The sequence below is a fragment of the Enoplosus armatus genome, chromosome 3, assembly GCF_043641665.1.
Source record: "Enoplosus armatus isolate fEnoArm2 chromosome 3, fEnoArm2.hap1, whole genome shotgun sequence".
NCBI lineage: Eukaryota > Metazoa > Chordata > Actinopteri > Centrarchiformes > Enoplosidae > Enoplosus > Enoplosus armatus.
Window position 1 is genome coordinate 1,693,603 of NC_092182.1, and position 20,087 is coordinate 1,713,689.

General features: G+C 44.5%; 1 protein-coding gene across 3 annotated transcripts; it reads right to left on the reverse strand.

The window, feature by feature from the left end:
- Positions 1-1,605: 1,605 nt before the first annotated feature.
- On the reverse strand, positions 1,606-18,531 carry LOC139282866 (constitutive coactivator of PPAR-gamma-like protein 1 homolog). Of its 3 annotated transcripts, none has more exons than XM_070902767.1 (18): positions 18,058-18,531; positions 16,668-16,914; positions 16,505-16,587; positions 13,715-13,843; positions 12,664-12,754; positions 12,152-12,225; positions 11,800-12,053; positions 10,747-10,840; positions 10,430-10,654; positions 10,074-10,245; positions 8,475-8,724; positions 8,187-8,301; positions 6,919-7,128; positions 4,442-4,637; positions 4,068-4,197; positions 3,855-3,951; positions 2,920-2,931; positions 1,606-2,027 (listed from the first exon to the last, which is right to left on the reverse strand). In XM_070902767.1, the coding sequence occupies exons 1-18, from the start codon at positions 18,529-18,531 to the stop codon at positions 1,722-1,724; spliced, it is 3,159 nt and encodes a 1,052-aa protein (XP_070758868.1). In that variant the 3' UTR covers positions 1,606-1,721. The 3 variants fall into 3 exon arrangements, with proteins under 3 accessions (XP_070758868.1, XP_070758867.1, XP_070758866.1); XM_070902766.1 differs by having other exon boundaries at positions 4,068-4,215; positions 4,427-4,637; XM_070902765.1 differs by lacking the exon at positions 2,920-2,931.
- Positions 18,532-20,087: the final 1,556 nt, after the last annotated feature.

Consider the following 20,087-nt stretch of genomic DNA (forward strand, 5'->3'; position numbering starts at 1 on the left):
ATCACACATCTTCATCAGCGGAGATTGCCCAGTTGGCATGGCGATGGATGTCAACTTGTGATTTTAGTACATTTTTTCAACCGACAACTGCTGGGATTGTTTTGTGTAATCATTTTTTCCAGACTAAAAAAAAAATGCAACATTGATAAAATCGTAGGTTAAACTAGGAAATGCCATGGTGAATTCTCTATGTCTCGGTCTTAACTGGCGTTTAAGATCAGAGGATCAGCTTAAAATATACTTTCCATTTCCAGAAGGCAAAGCCTTACAAGCTATAATTTAGTAATTTTGCCTGTTTGCATTTAGAGCAGATTTGCTCACTCTGCTTTTAAAAATGAATGCAGGGATTTAAATATGCAGAAAGTCAGTCAGTGAGCAGGGAAAAGGTGAAATATTAATGCCTACATGCTGTTACAGTATGATGAGGGATAAATAAACAAACCAACAACCACTTGTACTAAAAGAATATAGTTTTATTAAGCACTGTAGCGAAGTTGCCTTCAAATACACCACAATCCATCAACATTCAATCAAACCCAACAGCAGTTCATTCTTGTACAATCCGTGAGTTAGGAAGAAACTGATCAACTTACAAAGAAGGTAACCTATTTAGCTCTTGGGGGGGGGGGGGGGGGGGGGCTTGGGGAATTTTCTTATCACTGATGAAAGATGAGAGCAGGAATCAAGTCAAAATTTGAAATGATGATTCTGGTGTAGTAGTAGTATGAAATGTATGTACAAAAAAAAAATAGATTACTGGCTGACGGCTGAAGTCTTAATTGGAAGGTCGAGCACGTTGCTACAAAAAAAGGGTGAGGATTCTGATCAAAGCTTTTCAGATATTGGACTAATGCAGAAAACAGCAACAGAGAACAATATAGTGTGAATACACCATTTCAAAGAGGCTATATAACTATAACTTTTTTTTTTTAATTTTTTTTTTTTTTTTTTTTTACTTAAAGGCAACAGAGCTCAATATCACAAAAAAAAAAAAAGAAAAAAGAAAACAAGGTCAGAACAAATCTCTTAATAACAATTAACACCTTTTATGGGCTATCACTCATATTGGCCAGTTCTTTCATTTGCAAATGGACACAGTACTCCAGTGAAGATGGAAGAAAAGGGGACAACATGCATAATAAACTACACACCTCTTAAAACTGTGAACCATGCAGAAGGTTTGTGTTGAAACGGTAATACTACAGCTCTACGTTTGATTCAAGAAACCAAGTTTGAGTATCAGATCTATGTTTTTGCGTCCGATTTTGATTGTTGCTTAACAGCTAAAAATGTGGTGACCAAGGCGGATGTGCTGCATTTTGCTTTTCTCGTTACACGTTTGGTTTTCATTAAGCGGCTACGGTGACAACACAAAAAAAATGGATATCCGTGCTAATGGCGAACACACGTGGCGCCAAGTGCTGAAAGAGCATCAACCTGTGAAGAACTAAAATATTTCAAGCTTTTTCTTGAAGCTTTAATGTTCGACCGAAAATTGAAAAGTATCATTCTCATAAACATGTAGAAATCTCGGTAATGAGGGAGTGAACGACTCCTTAAACTAGCAGTGCGTCGTATCTCGTGGTCACCGAGAGGGATCTGAATTTCATCTCTTTGCTTAGTCTGACAGGGAAAATGTACATTGACTGTAGGCTTTCCAAATTTCCACATATCCTAAACCCTTTTCATCCTTCATCCCTCTCTAGAAAAAAAATAGGCTTTTACTCTTCTTTTTTTAAGACGGCGGCCTCCAGACCTTCATCTGCATGGCAGCCGCCGTCTACATTTAGTGCATTTAAGTGAGGATTAGAATTGCACGTCTTGGAGCCGCTGCTAAAGGCACTTTCAGGTTGGATGAGAGCGCTGCGTTCCTCTTCGCCTCCGTTCAGCTGGTCTGGCTCTTTGTCCTCCACGCCGTTCTCCGCGGTCGAGCCGTCGCGTGGCGCAGGGGAGGATTCCCTCTCCTCGGGCTGGGGCTTCTTTCTCTCCTTAGCTGCATCGTGTCCGGATGTATGAGCGGGCTTACTCTGGTACACAGAACAGACCAAAAAAAAAAAAAAAGGATTTTAAACTGGTGGCAAAGACAGTGCAACAGTGCCTGTGAGGCTTCTTCTTCAAGTCATGTGAGACACACGGAGAGAATACAGATGTGGGCTGAACTTGAGAAGCTAATTAGCAGTAAAATAAAAAAGGGGTTTGAAAACGGCACAAAGACCTACTGAGGGATGTTTAGTTCCCACTCATCCCGTGCTGAAAGCTCAAACAATGGTTGTGTATTCTGCTGTTGCACTGTAATTAAACAGTGAAAAGAGCAACAGCTGTATTTTGAGCTGTGAAGCAGCCGACATGATTATCCCACATTCTTAAAAAAGGGGATACTTAGAGGCTGAATTTGTATTTCACCTATAGCGTCCTGGCCCATATGTCTCCGTCTAGATCCATTGCATTTAAATGTAAAGCTGTTTGTTGTTGAGTTCATCAGCACACTGTGCACCCCTCCAGCGCAGCAGGTCCGTAGTGCACAAACCCCCTGATCACTCCTTTAGCACCACCATCAGGACAGAACGTCCGCTTAAGACACAAGACACAAAGGGACTAAATCTGAGCGGCCAGGCTGCGATTGAAACGACCGACCACGTCTGTGCTTACCAGAAGATGGAGCCATTTCTGTTTTGGACACTTGCGTGAGCTTTTCAAACGAAACAGGCGTCCATGGACGACTAGTGCGGCACAGTGACTTGGATGTCAGAGTGAGACGGCGAAGAAATGATTGAATTGTCTTCTTCAGGTCTGCATGCATCGCTACTATCTGTTATTCAGACATGGCAGGCCTGCTATCGACATGTTCTGAGGTCACGAGCAGGCCTCGGGGATGGATGTTGCCATCGAGTCTTTAATGCAATGCGAGTGTGAGGGGACGCTTGGTGTCCCCTTCTCACAGGCCCCGTTCATACCTGGTATCAACATGCGTCCTGGGTGATCCGATCACAAGTGGACAGCTGTCTTTCTGTGCACGCCTGGCATCTGCGTCTCCAGTGACCACCTGTGATCGGATCTCACCCCCCCCGCTCTGTATGCAAATAAACACGTACATAACTTAACTAGCGTTTGTTTTTAACCTGAATGTGATGAACTTCCTGTTTATCAGACCACAAATGAGACAAGAATTAGATTGGAAAAAACGATAGATGCTGCTGGAGTGTTTCTGGGGACGGGGCCTCACCGATTACTGTACAAAAACACACAACTTTATCCACTGATTTTAATGAAACTTAATCGTGTTTATGCAGAAAATATTGATGTCTGATGTCCTCCGGCTGCTCTGCCTCAACTCTCTCCGTGATTTACGGAGTTTCCTGATGCTTACTGGTATTACTGGCACAAATCTTAATTTGTCTGACTCAAAACTCTTTGTAAAGAGAATATGCCATCGAGTAAAAACATTTTTAACCATGGACATTTAAGGATGGACTGCTAATAAATAAAAACTGCATGCAGAGGAGAAGCTACCACTCAGAGCATCTCAACATCTCTGACCTTGAGTCACACTGATTTTGACATTTGCACTCATAGACTGAATGACACGATAATGACATTTACTCGCATATCAATATTCAAGAGGAGGGATGCATAAATAGCTCACTGTGGGAAGTTCACGTGTTTCCCCTGATGTCTGCCTCTGTAGCTTTTTAGTGTGGGACAGACACACACACACACGTGGATTTATTAACGTGGCAGCGCAGGGAAGATTTCCACTCTTAATCTGTGCGTGACTCGCTCCGACTGTGTGTACTGATCATTGTAATTGCGGAGGACGTGTCTTCCATGTGAAGAATGAGTCATCACCGACTTACTAGGTACGCTCCCTGACTCTTGAAGGCCCGCGTGTGGTACCTGCCTCCTCGACCAAACGTCCTGAAGACGGGCGTGGAGATCACACCCCTGGGACGACTACGGAAGACAGAAACAAGCCCGCATGGTTTACAGATGAATAATCACAGAAAAGAAAAAAAAAAAAAAAAAGGTAACAAAAGGCACAAGACACCTCTTCTTCTCTCTGTACGTACCCTCTATTTGGTCCACCGACAGACACCACCTGGACGGGGAAGCCTCCTCTTCCCCGGCTGCGTCGAGCTCCAGCCCACTGACCCACCACAGTGCCAGCTATCTCCAGCTTCCCGCCCTGCGGCGAGATTCCTTGGGAGAACAAATGGTGTTAATGTGAGCAAGTGCACAGTATGTTGAACTGATCTTAGTGCCTGGTCACAGACACAGGGAACACAAATACAAAACCGTTCTCAAGGATTCAGCTGGGGTTTGGTTTCGTTTAAGGAGGGATGGGAGAAAATATATAGTTCTATATAAACTAGTAGGACGGCAAATTATTTTAAAACCAAATACACAACTAAAAAGGCCTGTTTCTGATAGTGGCTGTGCTCACCAGGCATCCCTCGGCCTCTCCCCTGAGGAGGCATCATAGGGGGTGGCGGGTAGAACGAGCCAGTGGGGTGGTGGAAAGGCATCCCGTGAGGAGTTTGTGGCGGTGGGGGGAACGGAGGAGGATAAGGGGGCCGAGTGAAGTTGAGACCTTCCAGGATGCTCTGACGCATCTTCTCCACCTTGGCAACCAGCTCAGCCTGGGGGGAGAGAGAGACAGAGACAGACGCCGAGAGTGAATTTCTGTCTGGAAGAGGTGACCAGTTTCTTTGCTTCTTGTTTGACCAAAACTTTTCACCACTAAAAACCAAAGTTTTATTTTTTTATTTGTTTTAGCGGGATGGGGCTGCCTGGTGTAAGACAGTTAGACTTAATAAAACATCTTGCTTAGTGCAGCTTTAAGCTATTATTCTGCCATTTTATTCCTGACTACCGTGGCAGTCGTGGAAAATTATTGTAATTCATTTTAATATTGATTCAAATTGAAAAACAAAAAATTATCGTATCAGGCAAGTCAGTGCAGTTATCAAAGTGTCTAATCAATAACAGTCTATTGTCCGTCTTGAGCGTCTCCCTTACTTATTTGAAAGGGCACAGAAAACTAAAACTCATGAATTTGTAGCTTAACAAGTAATTCATTCATCCGTTTATTGTGTACGTTGTCTTGTCTTAGAAATGTCACCGGTGGCTGTAAATTGCTTCTATGTTGTTTCTTTATCTAAATGCTGTGATCTTTATCTCCTGGCTCAGACGCCGTTCGGCTCACAGGAGGGAAAGATGCTCCGCTGGGCCTCCTCACGTGTGTGATTGACAGTCATTGGTCTGATCAGAGTTGACAGGCGGTGCAGGACTAATCCCAGGTGAAACGTGTACATTTGGAGAGATTCCAAGTGGCCACAAAAAGCGCGCATTCCGAGCAAAACGAGATACAGAGCAAACTGAGCTGCAACCTGTTGAGTTCAGGAGGCGTCACTGCGTCGCTCTTCGTAGTGAAATGGCAGCGATACGTAGATTTGTCGCCTACACGTTTTACTGTTACATCAGCTTGTTGCATTGCTAACTCGTCATCCAACCACCGTAACTCAGAAATCCATCTTGTGAAAATGATCAGGCATTTGAACTGGGGGCTCATCGCGGTCTGATATACTGTTTATGGCTGTAACCCCTCACACTGTGTGCCAGGTTTGTGTTGCCACAGCAACCTGCAACAGTCGTTTCCAAGGTTGTCATATATATATATATATATATATATATATTATTTGCATTTAATTGAAAACACTGGTGATCTTTAGTCATTATTTGATGTTTTCTGAAACTTGGAATGCAGGGAAACCCATGTGCTTCTTTGTGGTTTTAAAACGTTTCTTATTAACAAACTAAGTTACGTTTACATTCATTGAAGGTCTGACAAATGTGTGTCAAAAAACATTAACAGAGCTTATTTTTTTTGAATGATATCCTGCCTTATTTACATCAGCGTCTACGTCGTCTTCGGCACATTTCTACGTTCCTTCGTAGCAAATCCTCCTCATATTTGAGAAGCTTTAACCAAAGCTGCATCCGACAGTCTTTGTAACTTGAACTGAAAATATATATTATCACGAAGTCGGTGAAAGGTTGTGTTTTAATTCATGTTGATGAATCAGATTTGAGACTGACGGAGCAGAAATCATCGAGTTTTGTGATTGTTTATGTTTGTATGTAAGTAGTTATCTTAATAACCTGCGTATGAGTTAAGCATCAGAGCGCCTCAAATTATAGAAACATCAAGCTAATGTACAGCAACAGCACATAGTGAGCTATTGGGCTAGTTAAAGCTACAGCAGGCAATAATATTGTATTATAATTTTGGTTGAAATAACTAATTTTGACCATTGCATGTCATTAACAATATCCAATTGAAGGGCTCCTTTAAAAAAAATGCGTGTATGAGCACCCGCCCCTTTGTATTTAGTCTTTTTAAAAAATTGGACCAGGTCTGAATCAAACAACCAATCACGGGGGTTCTGTGTCAACCCAGAAGGTGGACCCTTCTTGTTCGTACAGAGTCGATGTGATTGGCCAGTTACGTGCTAGCCAACCCTGATTATTGTTAGTGACATGCAATTGGTCAAAATTCGTTGTTTCAACCAAAATTATAATAATTCAATAATATTGCCTCCTGTAGCTTTAATGCAGAGCGTAACTTTGTGCCCAAGATGGCCTTTTTTTTTAAATCTGATATCTGTGGTGGTGTGAGGTTTATATGAACTCCTCAAAAAAATGTGGACATGTGTTCCCAACTCAGACAATTACAGTGGGCTATGTGAACCATGGACAGACTTTGACTTTTTGCTATAGCCAGCCATAGCAACCAGAAGCTAAGAGACAACACTGCAAATGGATGGCAGCGGGTCTGACGGCAAGCGTGCGTCCTTTCAGAGCAGCTATAAACCCTTAAGACGGAACATGTTGACTTGCGGCTGGTGCGGCTGAAGCTACCTGACCATCACAGAGGTCAATGAGTTGGGCCTTCTCCCGGTTGACCCTGATGAGTTTACTCTGAAGCAGCTTGCCGTCAAAGTACATCCAGGGACAGCAGTGCTCCCAGGGAATGGGCTGTCCGCACGCATCGTTGGCAAACAGAGCCATGTCTACTCCGCTCATGAACAGAGCGGCCAGCTGGATTCCTCGAGGGTCCAGGTTGTTGATCTGTGGAAGAGAAATATTCAGACTTATAAAATGTCCACATGAAAAGAAAAAAAAAAAAAAAGGACAGTATGTTCCTCCAACAGCCCCACTGAGTATTCAGATACATAAACGCAAAGCAAAGCGCAGAGCAAGTATAAGCAGCCCATTCAGCCCCGGCTGCCAAAGTACAGAGGTACACAGCCTAACCCAGCCAAACACAAAAAGCCGGCAGACACAACCGTGATGTTCTGGCAACAGCGGAGAGCAGACAAGGCCGACAGCTACACACAGACAGACCACAGGGATGGAAGCGCACAGCTCGTGTGGATGGTTTACATCGTAGACTGTATGTAAAGATGGACGGCGTGACAGCTCCCTGAGAGTGCAGCCAAAACATCTCAATCGCCCCCTGGTGGCTGGCTGCAGTGTAGGTCTTAAGCCCCGCCCCCTCCATGTTAGTGGATGGGACATGAGCCAAACTAAAAAAAATAATAATAATCAAATACATGTTTCCCAAAGATGGTTCCTGTCATTTTAGGTTTCAGTTCTTATCACGTTGATAAGAAGTGTTCATTTTTCTGATAGGTTTGGTTTTAATGAGTTACTTGATGCTATAAAAACAGGGTGAGACGTCATGACTGACTGCTGAGATTGACTGTGGTGTCAGATGGCCACAGCTGTATCTGGGATATCCATCTTTATGTACAGTCTATGATTTACGTCAACAAAAAGGCCAAATTGAGAACCGAGCTCCTGCATTTTTACCACTCGGTCTGACACATGGAGCTGATAAACCATCCACACATGACACAAAAGAACCCCTCCCAGTCACTCAGAGCTCGACAGAAATGCATCTTTTAGTGCAAAGCTACGGTTTCAGGAACAACATGGGTTTGCTATGTCTGCAGAGTATGAGGAGTGTCCAGAGAAACAGGGCAACATGAAATGTAGCAGGAGTCAATTCTCTCACATTTAGAGCACTTCAATACACAATTGACAAGATGGCAGATTATGGCCAGGACAATCATGACTTGTGTGCATTTCTCGGACACCCCTCATAATTAACACTACAAAATCACCTTCAGTTCCTGCAGCTGGTCAGGCTCATAAAGTCTAGGAGAAAGTGCTTGGGCTAGGAAAGCGTCAAGTTCGTTACGACGCAAAATTCTTACTCCTGGCCAATGTAACATAAACCTGAAGCAAGACACAGAAGGTTAACAGTGTTACAAACACCAGGGACCGATCACTCCCTTTCAAATTGACTTCACATTGGACTCCCCTTCTCAACCCACACATTGAAATCTACATCCTTTATTCTGCGTGTGAGGCTACAAGTCTGACCTGGATTCCCCCCGCGATCTACTCACCGCAGCACACAGCAGAGCACCAAGAGGGGCGTGGGGACGCTGGCGGGGTTCAGCATAGCCGGAGTGTCGGAGCGCATGCAGGCCAGGAACGCTCTCATCCTGCGGTTCTTGTCCTCCACGGCCTTCCCCAGCCACAGCTTCTTAAGGTTGGGACAGGTCCACTCCCTGAAGGGCAGAGCCTCCACCAGCTCTGGAGTGTGGGGAGACTTCCCCTTGTAGGCGGCCCACTCTTTGACCAAGACATGTGTATCTGGGGGAACGCCATTTTGAAGAAAAAAAAAAGGTCAGGGTTTGTATTTATCAAGCAGCCCAGGATCTGTCCTAGAAATAGTACTGAAAGTTAACCTGGGACTAGAAGCACTTCTACACTTCCTACATTTACTGGTTTTAATGAGCTAAAATGACAAACGCTCTCTGGTTCCAGCTTCACAGATGTGAGACTGGATCTCTTTGAATTAACGGACTGTTGGGGTCAGATAGAACAAGGCACTAGAAGACATCATTTAGGGTATGGTATATGTATGGTATAAAGCCGGTAATGAAAATACTCCTCAGTTAGTTGCATTTCTAATGTCTAGGCTTTATGCGCCTGCTGTAGGTAGGTACGTACCGGTAACCTAGGTTAAGCAATCTCAGTTACACATGAACAAAAATATTATGCCAAAATTAATGAACACTTCTCATAACGGTATTTACCATTTGCATTAGGCAATAAGTGAACTCTGAAAACCACATCGTGTGGCTTAAACTACAAATGTGACTCGACTCGCGTGACACATCCCAGTCAACCCTCTCCAATCGCGCTGATTTACAGTGAGGCGCGTTTACACGCACTGCAGTAACCGCATTGCTGTACATGCAGTACGTCAGGTTTCTCCAACCTCCACTTTTTAAATTTTATTTTTATTTTATAACTGTAGTAGACCGAGTTCTTCCTCACAGCAAGAATGTGTTCAAATTTCACATATAGTCAAACTGACTTATCCAGACTTCTAGAGAATCCTTTGTGTTGGTTTCAGATTCAGTTGGACTAATTATTATTATTATTATTATTATCATTATTATTATTAATTGTTTTTCAAAATACAACAGCACATTGCTCTGTTTAATTAGCTCTCCTTTCATCCCCTCACTCCGCCGTCACAGCGGTGGCTTTCCTCTCTCGCCTTTGTCATGCATACTTGTGAAAAGCTGATTGGAAACCTGGTTACCAATATTAAAAAAAAAGAAAAAAAAAAAAAAAAAAAGGGGCAGAGAAATCTACCAGGGGAGAATCAGGTTTCTCGTTTACATCTACATCTCTTTCCATCTCATTAAGAAATCAGCTCACTGGAGAACGCTGACTTGTACCTGGTTACTGAAGTGCATGTAAACGCACAGAGGAGTCACCAGGAGATACATTTTGTGGGACGAGAGGTTACGACACCTGCTGATTACTCCTAGTCCCAAAAAAAAAGAAAAAGAAAAAGGTAGGACCAAAAATGCAATGCTGAGAATTATTGGCCAGTTAGGACTTATTTCCTTCTCTTGAGACACTTCAACCTCAGTACGGGATGTGATAACGGTGCCATAGAGGAGCTTTCTAGCCACAGGACTCACATTCGGGGAGGCAGTTCTTCCTCATGGCGAGTCTCTCAGCCTTCTTCCTGGCCTCGGCCAGGCTGAAGAGCACTCCGTAAACATATTGACGGATAGGCCGAAACAGCTGCACTGCTGAAGGCAGGTCTTTGTTAGCTTCATCTTCAATGGTGACAGATAGCTTAATCTCTCCCTGCAAAAACACACTGTTACCTGAGTGCTGCACAAAGCCACAAACTACTCACTATAGATACTTCACATTGCACACAAATATGGTGTCTGTGTAGGCCTACGTGAACACAATCAAGATAAAAGACAATATCAAAAAGCTACAAGCAGCTCATCAGAATCAGTCTAGATGAGGCCACGCCCCTGACCTTGGTGAGAGCATGGTAGATGTAAGGGTACATGAGGCCCTTCTTGTGCCTGTGCTCGGCCACCCGCAGGACCTCGAGGGCCACGACGGGGAGAGGTGGGATGGTGATGTCCATGTGGTTCCTGGTGGGCATGGAGAGCAGGGAGGGGATCTGGACGTTCAGGCCGTGGAGACCTCCAGCCTGTGATCCCGGGCTCACAGTGGAGGTCACCTGACAGAGATCAGCCTGAGGACAGACGGGACACAGCATGTTTTTTTTTGTACTTTAGTTACCTTGTGAGATTTCTGATGTACTCAGAAATGTGATGTTTCACTCACTTTCGTTTGGTCCCCCAGGTCTCGCTCTGGTGCGCTTTCAGAATGTGGAGTATATCCGTTTTTCTCCCATCCTTCTTTGTGGTCACCAACATGACTGAAAAAAAAAACAGCATACATTTGATTCAGCCTTTGTTGTTTGCTGCTTAACCTAGGTTACTGGTAAAATTGTTCAATAGCATGTTTGATAGTTTGACTTAAATGCATTAAATGCAAACCGCCATGAAAGCACATAACGACTACGCCTCGTCTCATAAACAGCCTATCATATCCTGTGATAACAAGGGATACAAGTGCTACAGGTGGCACGCAAAACAGCCAATCATTTAACAGGTGTGTTGTTCAAAAATGAGTGTAGACGGTGAGGGAGAAGGACAGGTCAGCTCGCGAGTATGGCAAAATCAAAGTACGGCGGTTAAATTCAAAATAAAATGATTAAAATTCAAGCCTTTTTTTTTTCTTTGTTAAAAATGATGAATAATTATGGATAGAGTGAAACATTTCATCGTGATATATCATATAATCAGTCAGCATTATGCTGTATAATGGGCAAAAAACGTTTTGTTTTTCCCAGGACAATATGATGTCACAGTGAAGTTGACCTTTGACCCTTTGGGTAGAAAATGTCATCACTACATCGTTGTATCCCATTAAACACCTGTGACATTTTGTCATAATTACAGCATCAACAGAGTTGTTGCAGGGATGACGTGAACCCTGAAGTTAGCGTCAAAAAACCCACTGACTTCCAGACGAGGGGACAGGAAGTGATAAAATGCTGACTCATTTCCGGGTTTTAGGACTCATTCCTGCAGCACTCTGTATGTTGTCACCGTTAGGGATGGTGATTACAAATGCTGTAATAGATGCAGGTTACACGGACTGAAAGCACGGCGAGATTGGCCTTCACCGTCAATGTTTAATGCACATACCACAGTGTTCCCGGAACCTGACAGAAGCGGAAACGGCCGGCTGTGGGACAACGAAACGCGACAGCTTGACGGTCGCTCCATGAATGGAGACAGCAACAGACAGTAGGCGCTGTGCTGAACTCACTTGGCAGTTGCGCCGGCGCTCTCTTCATTCTCCGAGGAGGAGGATGTGGAGGAGGCGTTGAAGAAAGAGGCCTCTGTGTGGTTGGGGCTGCCGGCCCGGCCCAGGTTGATGGGAGAGGACCTCTCATACAGCGGCGTGTGCTTCCCTTCATGAGGAATGTGGCTGAAGCTGTTCTGCTCCGGGAGGCCTTTCTCCAGTCCGGAGTCCCGAGCCAGGCTGCGCTCCACCAGAGGCTTCGGGTGCGAGTGCCGGACCTGAAGACGGTCGGGAAAAACAAAGACATGTCCTTCTCGTCAAGCTGAACCGCCCGCAGTACTTCACTGCTGAGGACGGGTCTGTTTCCCAGTCTTACCCCAGGTCCTACAGGAATGTTGAGCATTTTTAGAGGTGGTGCTGCAGCAGGCACTCCCATGTGGTTTGGACTGACTGTGAAACACATACAGAAAAACATGTCAGCATACAGGAGCTGCTGTACAGAGCTGGAGTTACCAGTGAGAACAGGGTTAAATAGAATACTAGTTAGAATACTTTGAAGGCTTATTCTAATATAGACGTATTTAGACTGTAAATACTAATATACTTACTACTTTTAAATATCTTAAAAGTGTTTACCAACGATACTGGATTTCTAATGCTACCAATTTTGATATCTGAAAGTAAAAATCCAATAATGATATATGATTTTTTAAATAATTAAATCCTGCGCCATGGCCTCGTCGGTCAACTCCTCGTCATGTGATGAATTAAATCTGACCGCTGCGGCACACAGCAGACACCCTCAGTTTGTAATTGCGGCGTAAAACCCGACAGAAGTATCCAAGCCCAGACCTCAAGACCACACGTTATCATTAGAAAGAAACCCACCTGACTGTGGAGGGAACTGGGGGGGTTTGCTGGCCGCTGAGTAGTACTCCACCGCCTTCTTGAAGCGGATGACTTTATCATCAGTGCACGACTACGAGAACAACATTAAATAAGGTTAATGCGCGCAGAGCAGTCAGAGGAGAGGTGAATTATCTGTCCACAGAAGAAGGAAAACATCTCAGTTAACATATTATATTTAGATTATCATCATATTTTCTGTTATGTCCGGAAGGTTTGAACGGTTTCTCTGCTTAAAATGCAGCACCTTGGATCATTCAGATGAAGATAAATCATCTTTTTCAGTTTTTGTATTTTTAGGAAACCGCACGCTGTGAAAGAGAAAACAAATGCATTGATATTTTAGGCAGTTGCAGAATAAATGAGAAGAGGAAATGGGGACTCTGGTATAATGACGGATTATATCCTGAAACAATGGAAATCTTTCTACTGTAGATGGGGATTGTTGAATTTATATTTTACTCCACACTGTATACATTATGTCTGTCTGTAACAGATGCTGCATAGCAGTGCTTAACTCAACCTTGTATTGCTTTCTTTTTGTACGTACTTATTCTACAATGCGGTTAATGTTTCCTAAATCTATATTATGCGTTCTACCACCATGGGGTGTATTCACCTTGTTGAACGTGATATTCTAGCTGGATTCTGCTCACTGCTTTGTATTGGCCATGTCAAAATTTAAAAAAAAAGCAGTGGCTAAAAATTAAAGTCACATTGCACTTTCAAAATTCTACAAAATATGTTTTATTGTTTTCAGAACCGTTGACCCTGATGCTACAAATGTAATCATTCCTTCAGGCTCTAGACTACAGTGAAGTCTGTCACAGTTCTTTTACTGCTGCGCCACTACACATTCAATTCATTGTCATTTATGGAAATGTTTTGCAATGGAACTTATAAAAATAGGTGCCAGAAACCACGGCTACACAACCACTCTGTTTGTTGGGATCCATTCAACAATCTGAAATGATACCCATCGTCTCTCAAGTATACAACAATGAGTGTCTCCAATGAGCTCTACTTTTCACACCTGTGAATGCTTGAAGATGTCCTCGGCAACGGCCTGCAGGTCGGCGACGTCTGGGATGTTGCGGACGTAGTCAGCCACAGCCTTGATCACAACGTCGCAGGGTGGGAGCACAAGCTGGTGGGCACGCACCTGAGGAACGACAACGCACTGCAGTTCACAGCAGGCCAATGTCAAATAAAGCTATTTATAAACCGGTGAGTACAACAACAACAACAACGTCCTAAAATAAAATGCATTTGACCTGGAGTCTGGCACATCACACACACTGGTACATCAGAAAAAAAGCATGCACAGTAAAAACAGTAAATCTCCGGTGTAGTTCTGCATTAGACAGACTGTTGCATGTCACTGCCGGTTTAACTGTGCGATCAAGATAATGATCACATTCAATCTGCTTTATTAAAAAAGGTCTTCTTTGGGGAAGTTGTGTATTCTGTTTTAACCATGCATCATTAACCCAAAACTGATCGAGAATTCAAAATTCGTTGAAGCTGCCGATACACCGTTAGCTTCCGCCTGCCTTTAGATGATAGATTTAAGCTCGGTGGCTGGATGTGTATGAAAGAACCAGACATTGTCTTACGCAGTTGTTAATCTTTTCTACAGCAGTGTGACGTATTTCTGAGCGGGATTTAAACCAACTCCTTAAGACCTGATTGGGTCACTCACACAGGGGCATGGCCATCGTTTGCATTGCTAGATCAGGAGATAAAATATATTTCCTATTTCACAGTGTCTTTTAAGTGCCCTGGCTACATTTCTGCCGGCGAGCCCCAATTTCAAATGTAAAATGTAATTTTCTGTAGCCCTCTAGTTACTCTCCAGATATGACTGAGGATCCTGACCGGCGAGTATCCAAAGCTCTACTTGGCTTGGCATGTGCGGTTGGCCCACCAAGAGAGATTCACAGATAAACAACTGTCCAAGTGACAGCAGCTGCGGAACGACACCGTTTGTACAGAGCAACTCGAAACACAACACTTACATTAGTTTGACAACAATTTTAGGATCTCGTCGAGTATGAACGTAACGCATAGTGCAGTTTCCTTCAATAATATTTGCAGCGTCCATGTGATAAAACATTTTTTCTTTGCCAAAGATGAGATTTTTATGTCCCAGGTTGGATACTGACTACAGCAACCAATACAGTGAGATTCATGTCATGTAAATATGCATTGGTCCTTTGGTTATTTAGTTTTTTTTTTAACTGCATGCCATTTTAAAAGTTAATGACTGTATAAAACATGATATTTTGGGGGGGGGGGGGGGGGGCGGCAGCAGTAGAAACCATGTGAGCAGTCAGTGCGTGCAGTTTGAAGTCCTGCTGAGTGTCATTCAGCAGTGAAATGTGTGTGGTGTGTGGGTAGTTAAGCATCAGTCGGGCTTGCACATGTGAACCAGATGGCTTTCTGTTTAATCACAGCTAGCCGTTTAAAAACTAACAGCTGAACCATGTCCACACTGCGCCCTTAAACTGTCCAACACTGCTGTCATGCAACTGTTAAGACTCAACCAGTCAACAATCCACAAATATCCTATTTCTGCACATTGGCTACGCATTAAAAAAATGTTGTCGAATCACTTACGTCCAGCTGGGTGGCAGCTGGTGGTCAAGCTCACAGCACTCTTTAAAGCATTTGGCAACGAAGCAGCGCTAACATTCAGGCTCCTGTTCCAGAAAGATCCACCAACAGCTCCAGATCGATTTTGGTGTCCAACGTAGTGATTTTTAGCCGTCAACTTTCACCAGACATGCAGTTCGCAAACCCTGCTTTAAACCTCACGAAAGCTACTGGTATGTGCAGGACCGTGAACTTTCCTCTCACTAAAAGAGGCACGTACAAGCATGTTGACCTCCAGTCTTTTGAGTTCAAAAGCTCATGGGGAATCGGCAAAGAAAACCAGAAATGTGTATTAAAGTTCAGCCAGTTTAAGGATGAGAGTAATTATACCTTTCACCTGGGACATTTCTGTACTTGTGTTTTTGTCCATGCTGGTCTGGAGTGGGCTGTTTCCCCCCCCCCAAACTGGCTAACATACATAGGATCTAAAACCAAGTGTTCAGGGGCTTTAAAACTGTACATATCACTGTAAGATTGGGAGATTATGGTGTGATCTGTGAATTTGCTGCGGCGCTGGACGTACTCCAGCAGTTAAGTTGTAAATGGTAAAAGGGTAATGATTAAGTGTACTTCCATAAAGTTGGAGGACTCTCAAGAGACAGGTGTACGAAGCAGAGATATCCTGACTTTCCTTCCTCTGGAATGGGAAGAGAATTCACACGGCGGCCATTGATTGTATGGAATCTGACGAGGCGTTATCATTTCACCGCTTTCCGATTGATCAGCAACTGAAAATACATTGGATAGTGAAAATCTGGAGGGACATTGGTACATTTTTCAAGGTAAAGCAACATATTTGATAACCCATCATATCAATATCTAGCGTCTTCTCAGGAGCTGATCAATGGAGAAGCGGTGAGATGATAGCGATTTGCCAGATTCCACACAATCCAATCGTAAGACTTGAAACCTGGAACACAGCAGTACGACATGATAACAGCATTTGAACTTCCTACCCCGAGCATGACGTCAGAAGAAAATGGCCGCCGTGTGAATATGGTCTATGGCATGATCGGGGATTATTCTCCTCGACTCGTCAACACTCCTCCAGAGCCGCAGAAGACATTACACAGCTGTTTTCACAGGCTGAATTAGCACTCCTCGTGAGTAAACAGACCACAGCTCACAGCTCTCTTCTACCAAAAGAAATTGTTATTAAGACCTTTACCTTCAAAGATGCTAATGGGTGCTCTGGACCAAGTAAGCTCCAGTGAAAGGCAGCCAAGTCTTCATCAGGCAGTATGTGGTTTCCTATAAAACACAGTTGTGTCAGTCAGCCACATGTAACCTAACAGTTCCATTTATATTCTGTCCAGTAGTACCACACCAACCTAAAAGGGATGCAAAAATGACAAAACGGTTTGGGTTGAGATCAAGCTGTCGCGCCACTTCATGCATCAGGTACTGGCTGGTGGTGAGGCTTTTGCCGTTGCGGCTCAGCTTGAGGGCGTGGGCGCTGAAGTAGTATGGGATGTTGCACAGAGCATAGTCCGAGTCATAGGCCACCAGGCCGTGGAAGCCGGTCTCCCTGCACAAGGCTGTCACTTCCAGGTGGTGGTCCTCGATGCTCTGGACAACCTGAGGAGTGTCCCGAGACAGGATATTAGGCTTCGTATGGGGTAAGGCCTCAAAATAAACCTCATGCACAGACATGGTTTGAGCCGCTCTTAGTAAATAAGCCCGACACAGCTGATACTCAAAATACAGACTTCTGACATCTCCCCCAATACCTCAACCCAGACTCCTGCTCCGATGCCGCCAGCAGAAACAAATCTTAAATGATATTATATTGACTAATAAAACTGTATTTACATATGGCTCGGGTATCTGCCCAATACCCAATCCACTTAATGAAGTCCATATCAACCCTGATACCAACACGGCATCCCTACTTTTTTTTGTTAATTTACACGCAACAAACTTCAAACGCGTGACAACAGCTCTACAACGCTGCATGCAGAAACGAGCTGCAGCTTCACTCTTTTTGCATGCTTTAGTGCTGAGGATACTCAACTAAAACATGTAGGTAACATTTAGGGGATGTAAGTCATTGTTTGCAGTGCTGATTAACGTGCTGTTTGTAGTACTGATCAGCGTGCTGTTTGTAGTACTGATTAACGTGCCGTTTGTATTCTCAATGAATCATTTTAGTCAGGTCTAATGAAAGACTGCATTACACAATTTTTCAGAGCTCGTCCAACCAAAACCAAAAGATAGTGTGAGCTGCTGAGAGATCCAGCAAATATTCACAATTAAAAAGCTGGAAGCTGTGAATTTGGGGCATTTTTGTTTAAAAAATAAATATATAAATAAATAAATGAATGAATGAATGACTATTCTGCCATTTGACTTTATGAGTTCCAGAGTTACTGGTTTCTTCTGGGACAGTCCAGTGACTCAGTTGTCTTTTGCTCTGCTGGGACTCAACAAACACCTGGCCTTTAATTAACGATCCACACCACCTCACAATGTTGATCACATGCATTCACAATGCCAATGTAATGTCACACAATGGGAAAGAGTTGAGTATTAACAAAAGCAGGGCACTGGCTCCACTGCCGACACCCCTACGGGCACACTGATTAACTGTGTGGACGCAGCTCTTATCATTGCTGAAGTTGGCAGTGATGAGCAGCAGCTAGCAGGCTAACCAGAGAGCCTGCTAATGTCTGAGGGCGGTAGTCCAGACGAGCGGCTCTACCAGGCCGAGCTTTCACTCACCCCGACGCGGAACCTGAGGAGCGCCAGTCGGATGCAGTGGGCCATGCACACGGGTGGGAGGAACCACACTTTGGGCGGCGGGGTGCCCTTGTTTTGGACGTGGCTGATGATCTGCTGGGCGGTCTGCCTCTCGTTCACCTGTCGCTTGACCCACTCGTGAAGGCGGCCTTTCTCCAGGGCGCCATTGAAACACACCAGGAGCTCAATGTTGCCGTTGAAGCAGGCCTTGGAGAGGGCGGCCAGGTAGCCCAGCATGTGGTTCCACTGGCCCCCGCTGACCCAGTCGGTGTAGAAGCCTCCGTAGAGCCGGTGGAGGCAGTTCTCTGCGTCCACCAGCAGTCTCAACGGACTCTGGGGGGGTCTCTGCCGACCGCCTCCAACCATACTCCCCCGGGCCAGCTTCTGGAGCTCCACCGGCACCACAGCGCTGGGGCAATTCTTTTCAATGTACTCTTGGAAACCTTGAACACCCATGTTGAGCGTCTTGTTAGGAAAGGCGGAAACTTAAAAGTGACTGTTAAAAAAAATAAATAAATAAAAAAAAAAAGCGAAATATCAGAGGAAATTAAACCGAATGGGGGTTGCAGTGCGCCTCTCCCACTGACAGTGACCGACAACCGGCTGGTAGCTGTGGGTTATCGCAGGGGTTGGAGTAACTTCGAAAGAAACGAAATGAGGCGGCTATTCAGGCACCGTGAGTTGCGTTTTGGTCCATGGCTGCCGGCTGCCATGTGTTGGTTCACGGAGCCATGTCTGGAGTTGTGAGTCTGTCCCATGGATGTACAAAAAAAAAAAAAAGAGTGAGAGGGCGACAGAGGGGAAACACATGACGACATGACGCAGGAGGCGCGTACGGAAGCACGCGGGGAATCCAAGAGGGTTCACTGCTTCGTACTTCCGCATTCGTCTTGGCGTTTCAGGCGGCTAAAGCGAAATCCGTTGCTAAATACACCGACTCGTCAGTTGAGAGACAGTTGTTGGCGTTACGTTTTTCTATATTTTCTGAAAACTTTAATTGTACAAAAAATGCCTCTTACGTTCATTTTTACTCAATGGGTATACCGTTTCTACTTGTCATCCAGCGGCCATAACTCTTTGATATGTAGGCTTCCTTTGATAGACTGTACAATGTTATGGCCAGTTTCCAAGGGTTGGATGTCACCTATCTCGACAAGTGTGCATCTTTGGGTTTGAGGGTTTTGTTTCCGGATTTGTGGTGGGGTGGTGGGGGGGGGGGGGGGGGGTCACACTTCTACGTCAAGTATCAAGTCTTAAAAATTGTATCTCCATACTTTTAGTGCAAACAAACCAGCAGGTCGGTGGTTCCCCCATAGTTTAAAGTGGCTTCTTTAATGTCATCTTACAATAGAGGTAAAAGTAACTGACATTTTGCATATTCAGAAGTTCACCATACCTAGGATGAATAGTGAGAAAAGTGCTACAAACAAGTGACATTGCAGTGTGGTTTGCTGTGGTTCAACAGGTTTTCAGAGTAGGCCTTTCAGGGGCTTCTCAGCAGACTGCAAGGCTTCTCTGCTCTTAAAGCTCCCACGTCATGCTCATTTCAGCTCTATATTTTTATTCTGGGACTCCACTAGAGCAGCTTCGCATGATTCACAGTTGAAGAGAAGTCCTTATGTATCTCCTCCTGGCCCTTTCTGCAGCCCCTCAGCCCCCCCCCCGTCTGAAACGAGCTGTTTGAGACAAACTGAACAACCTCTAAAAACCTGAAGAGTAGTTCCTGAGCAGAGCGCTCCAATAACTTAGACAGACTGAGCGGGTGGATGAGCGTTCCTGTACTTGGTGGGTGGTGCTGTGCCTGGAGCAGGTGACCGGCTGAGTGACTGTACTGACTGTACAGTTGTGACATCACAACCTTACAGAAGTCCAGACGGCTCATTTAAAGGCGTAGTGTCTGAATACGGGGCTGTGTTTCATTTCTCTGTGGACTGAGCGTTCTGATACTTTCACAGTATTTATACAGCACCTAGAGCTGCTTTATAATCAGACAAGACATGGAAATCGCACTT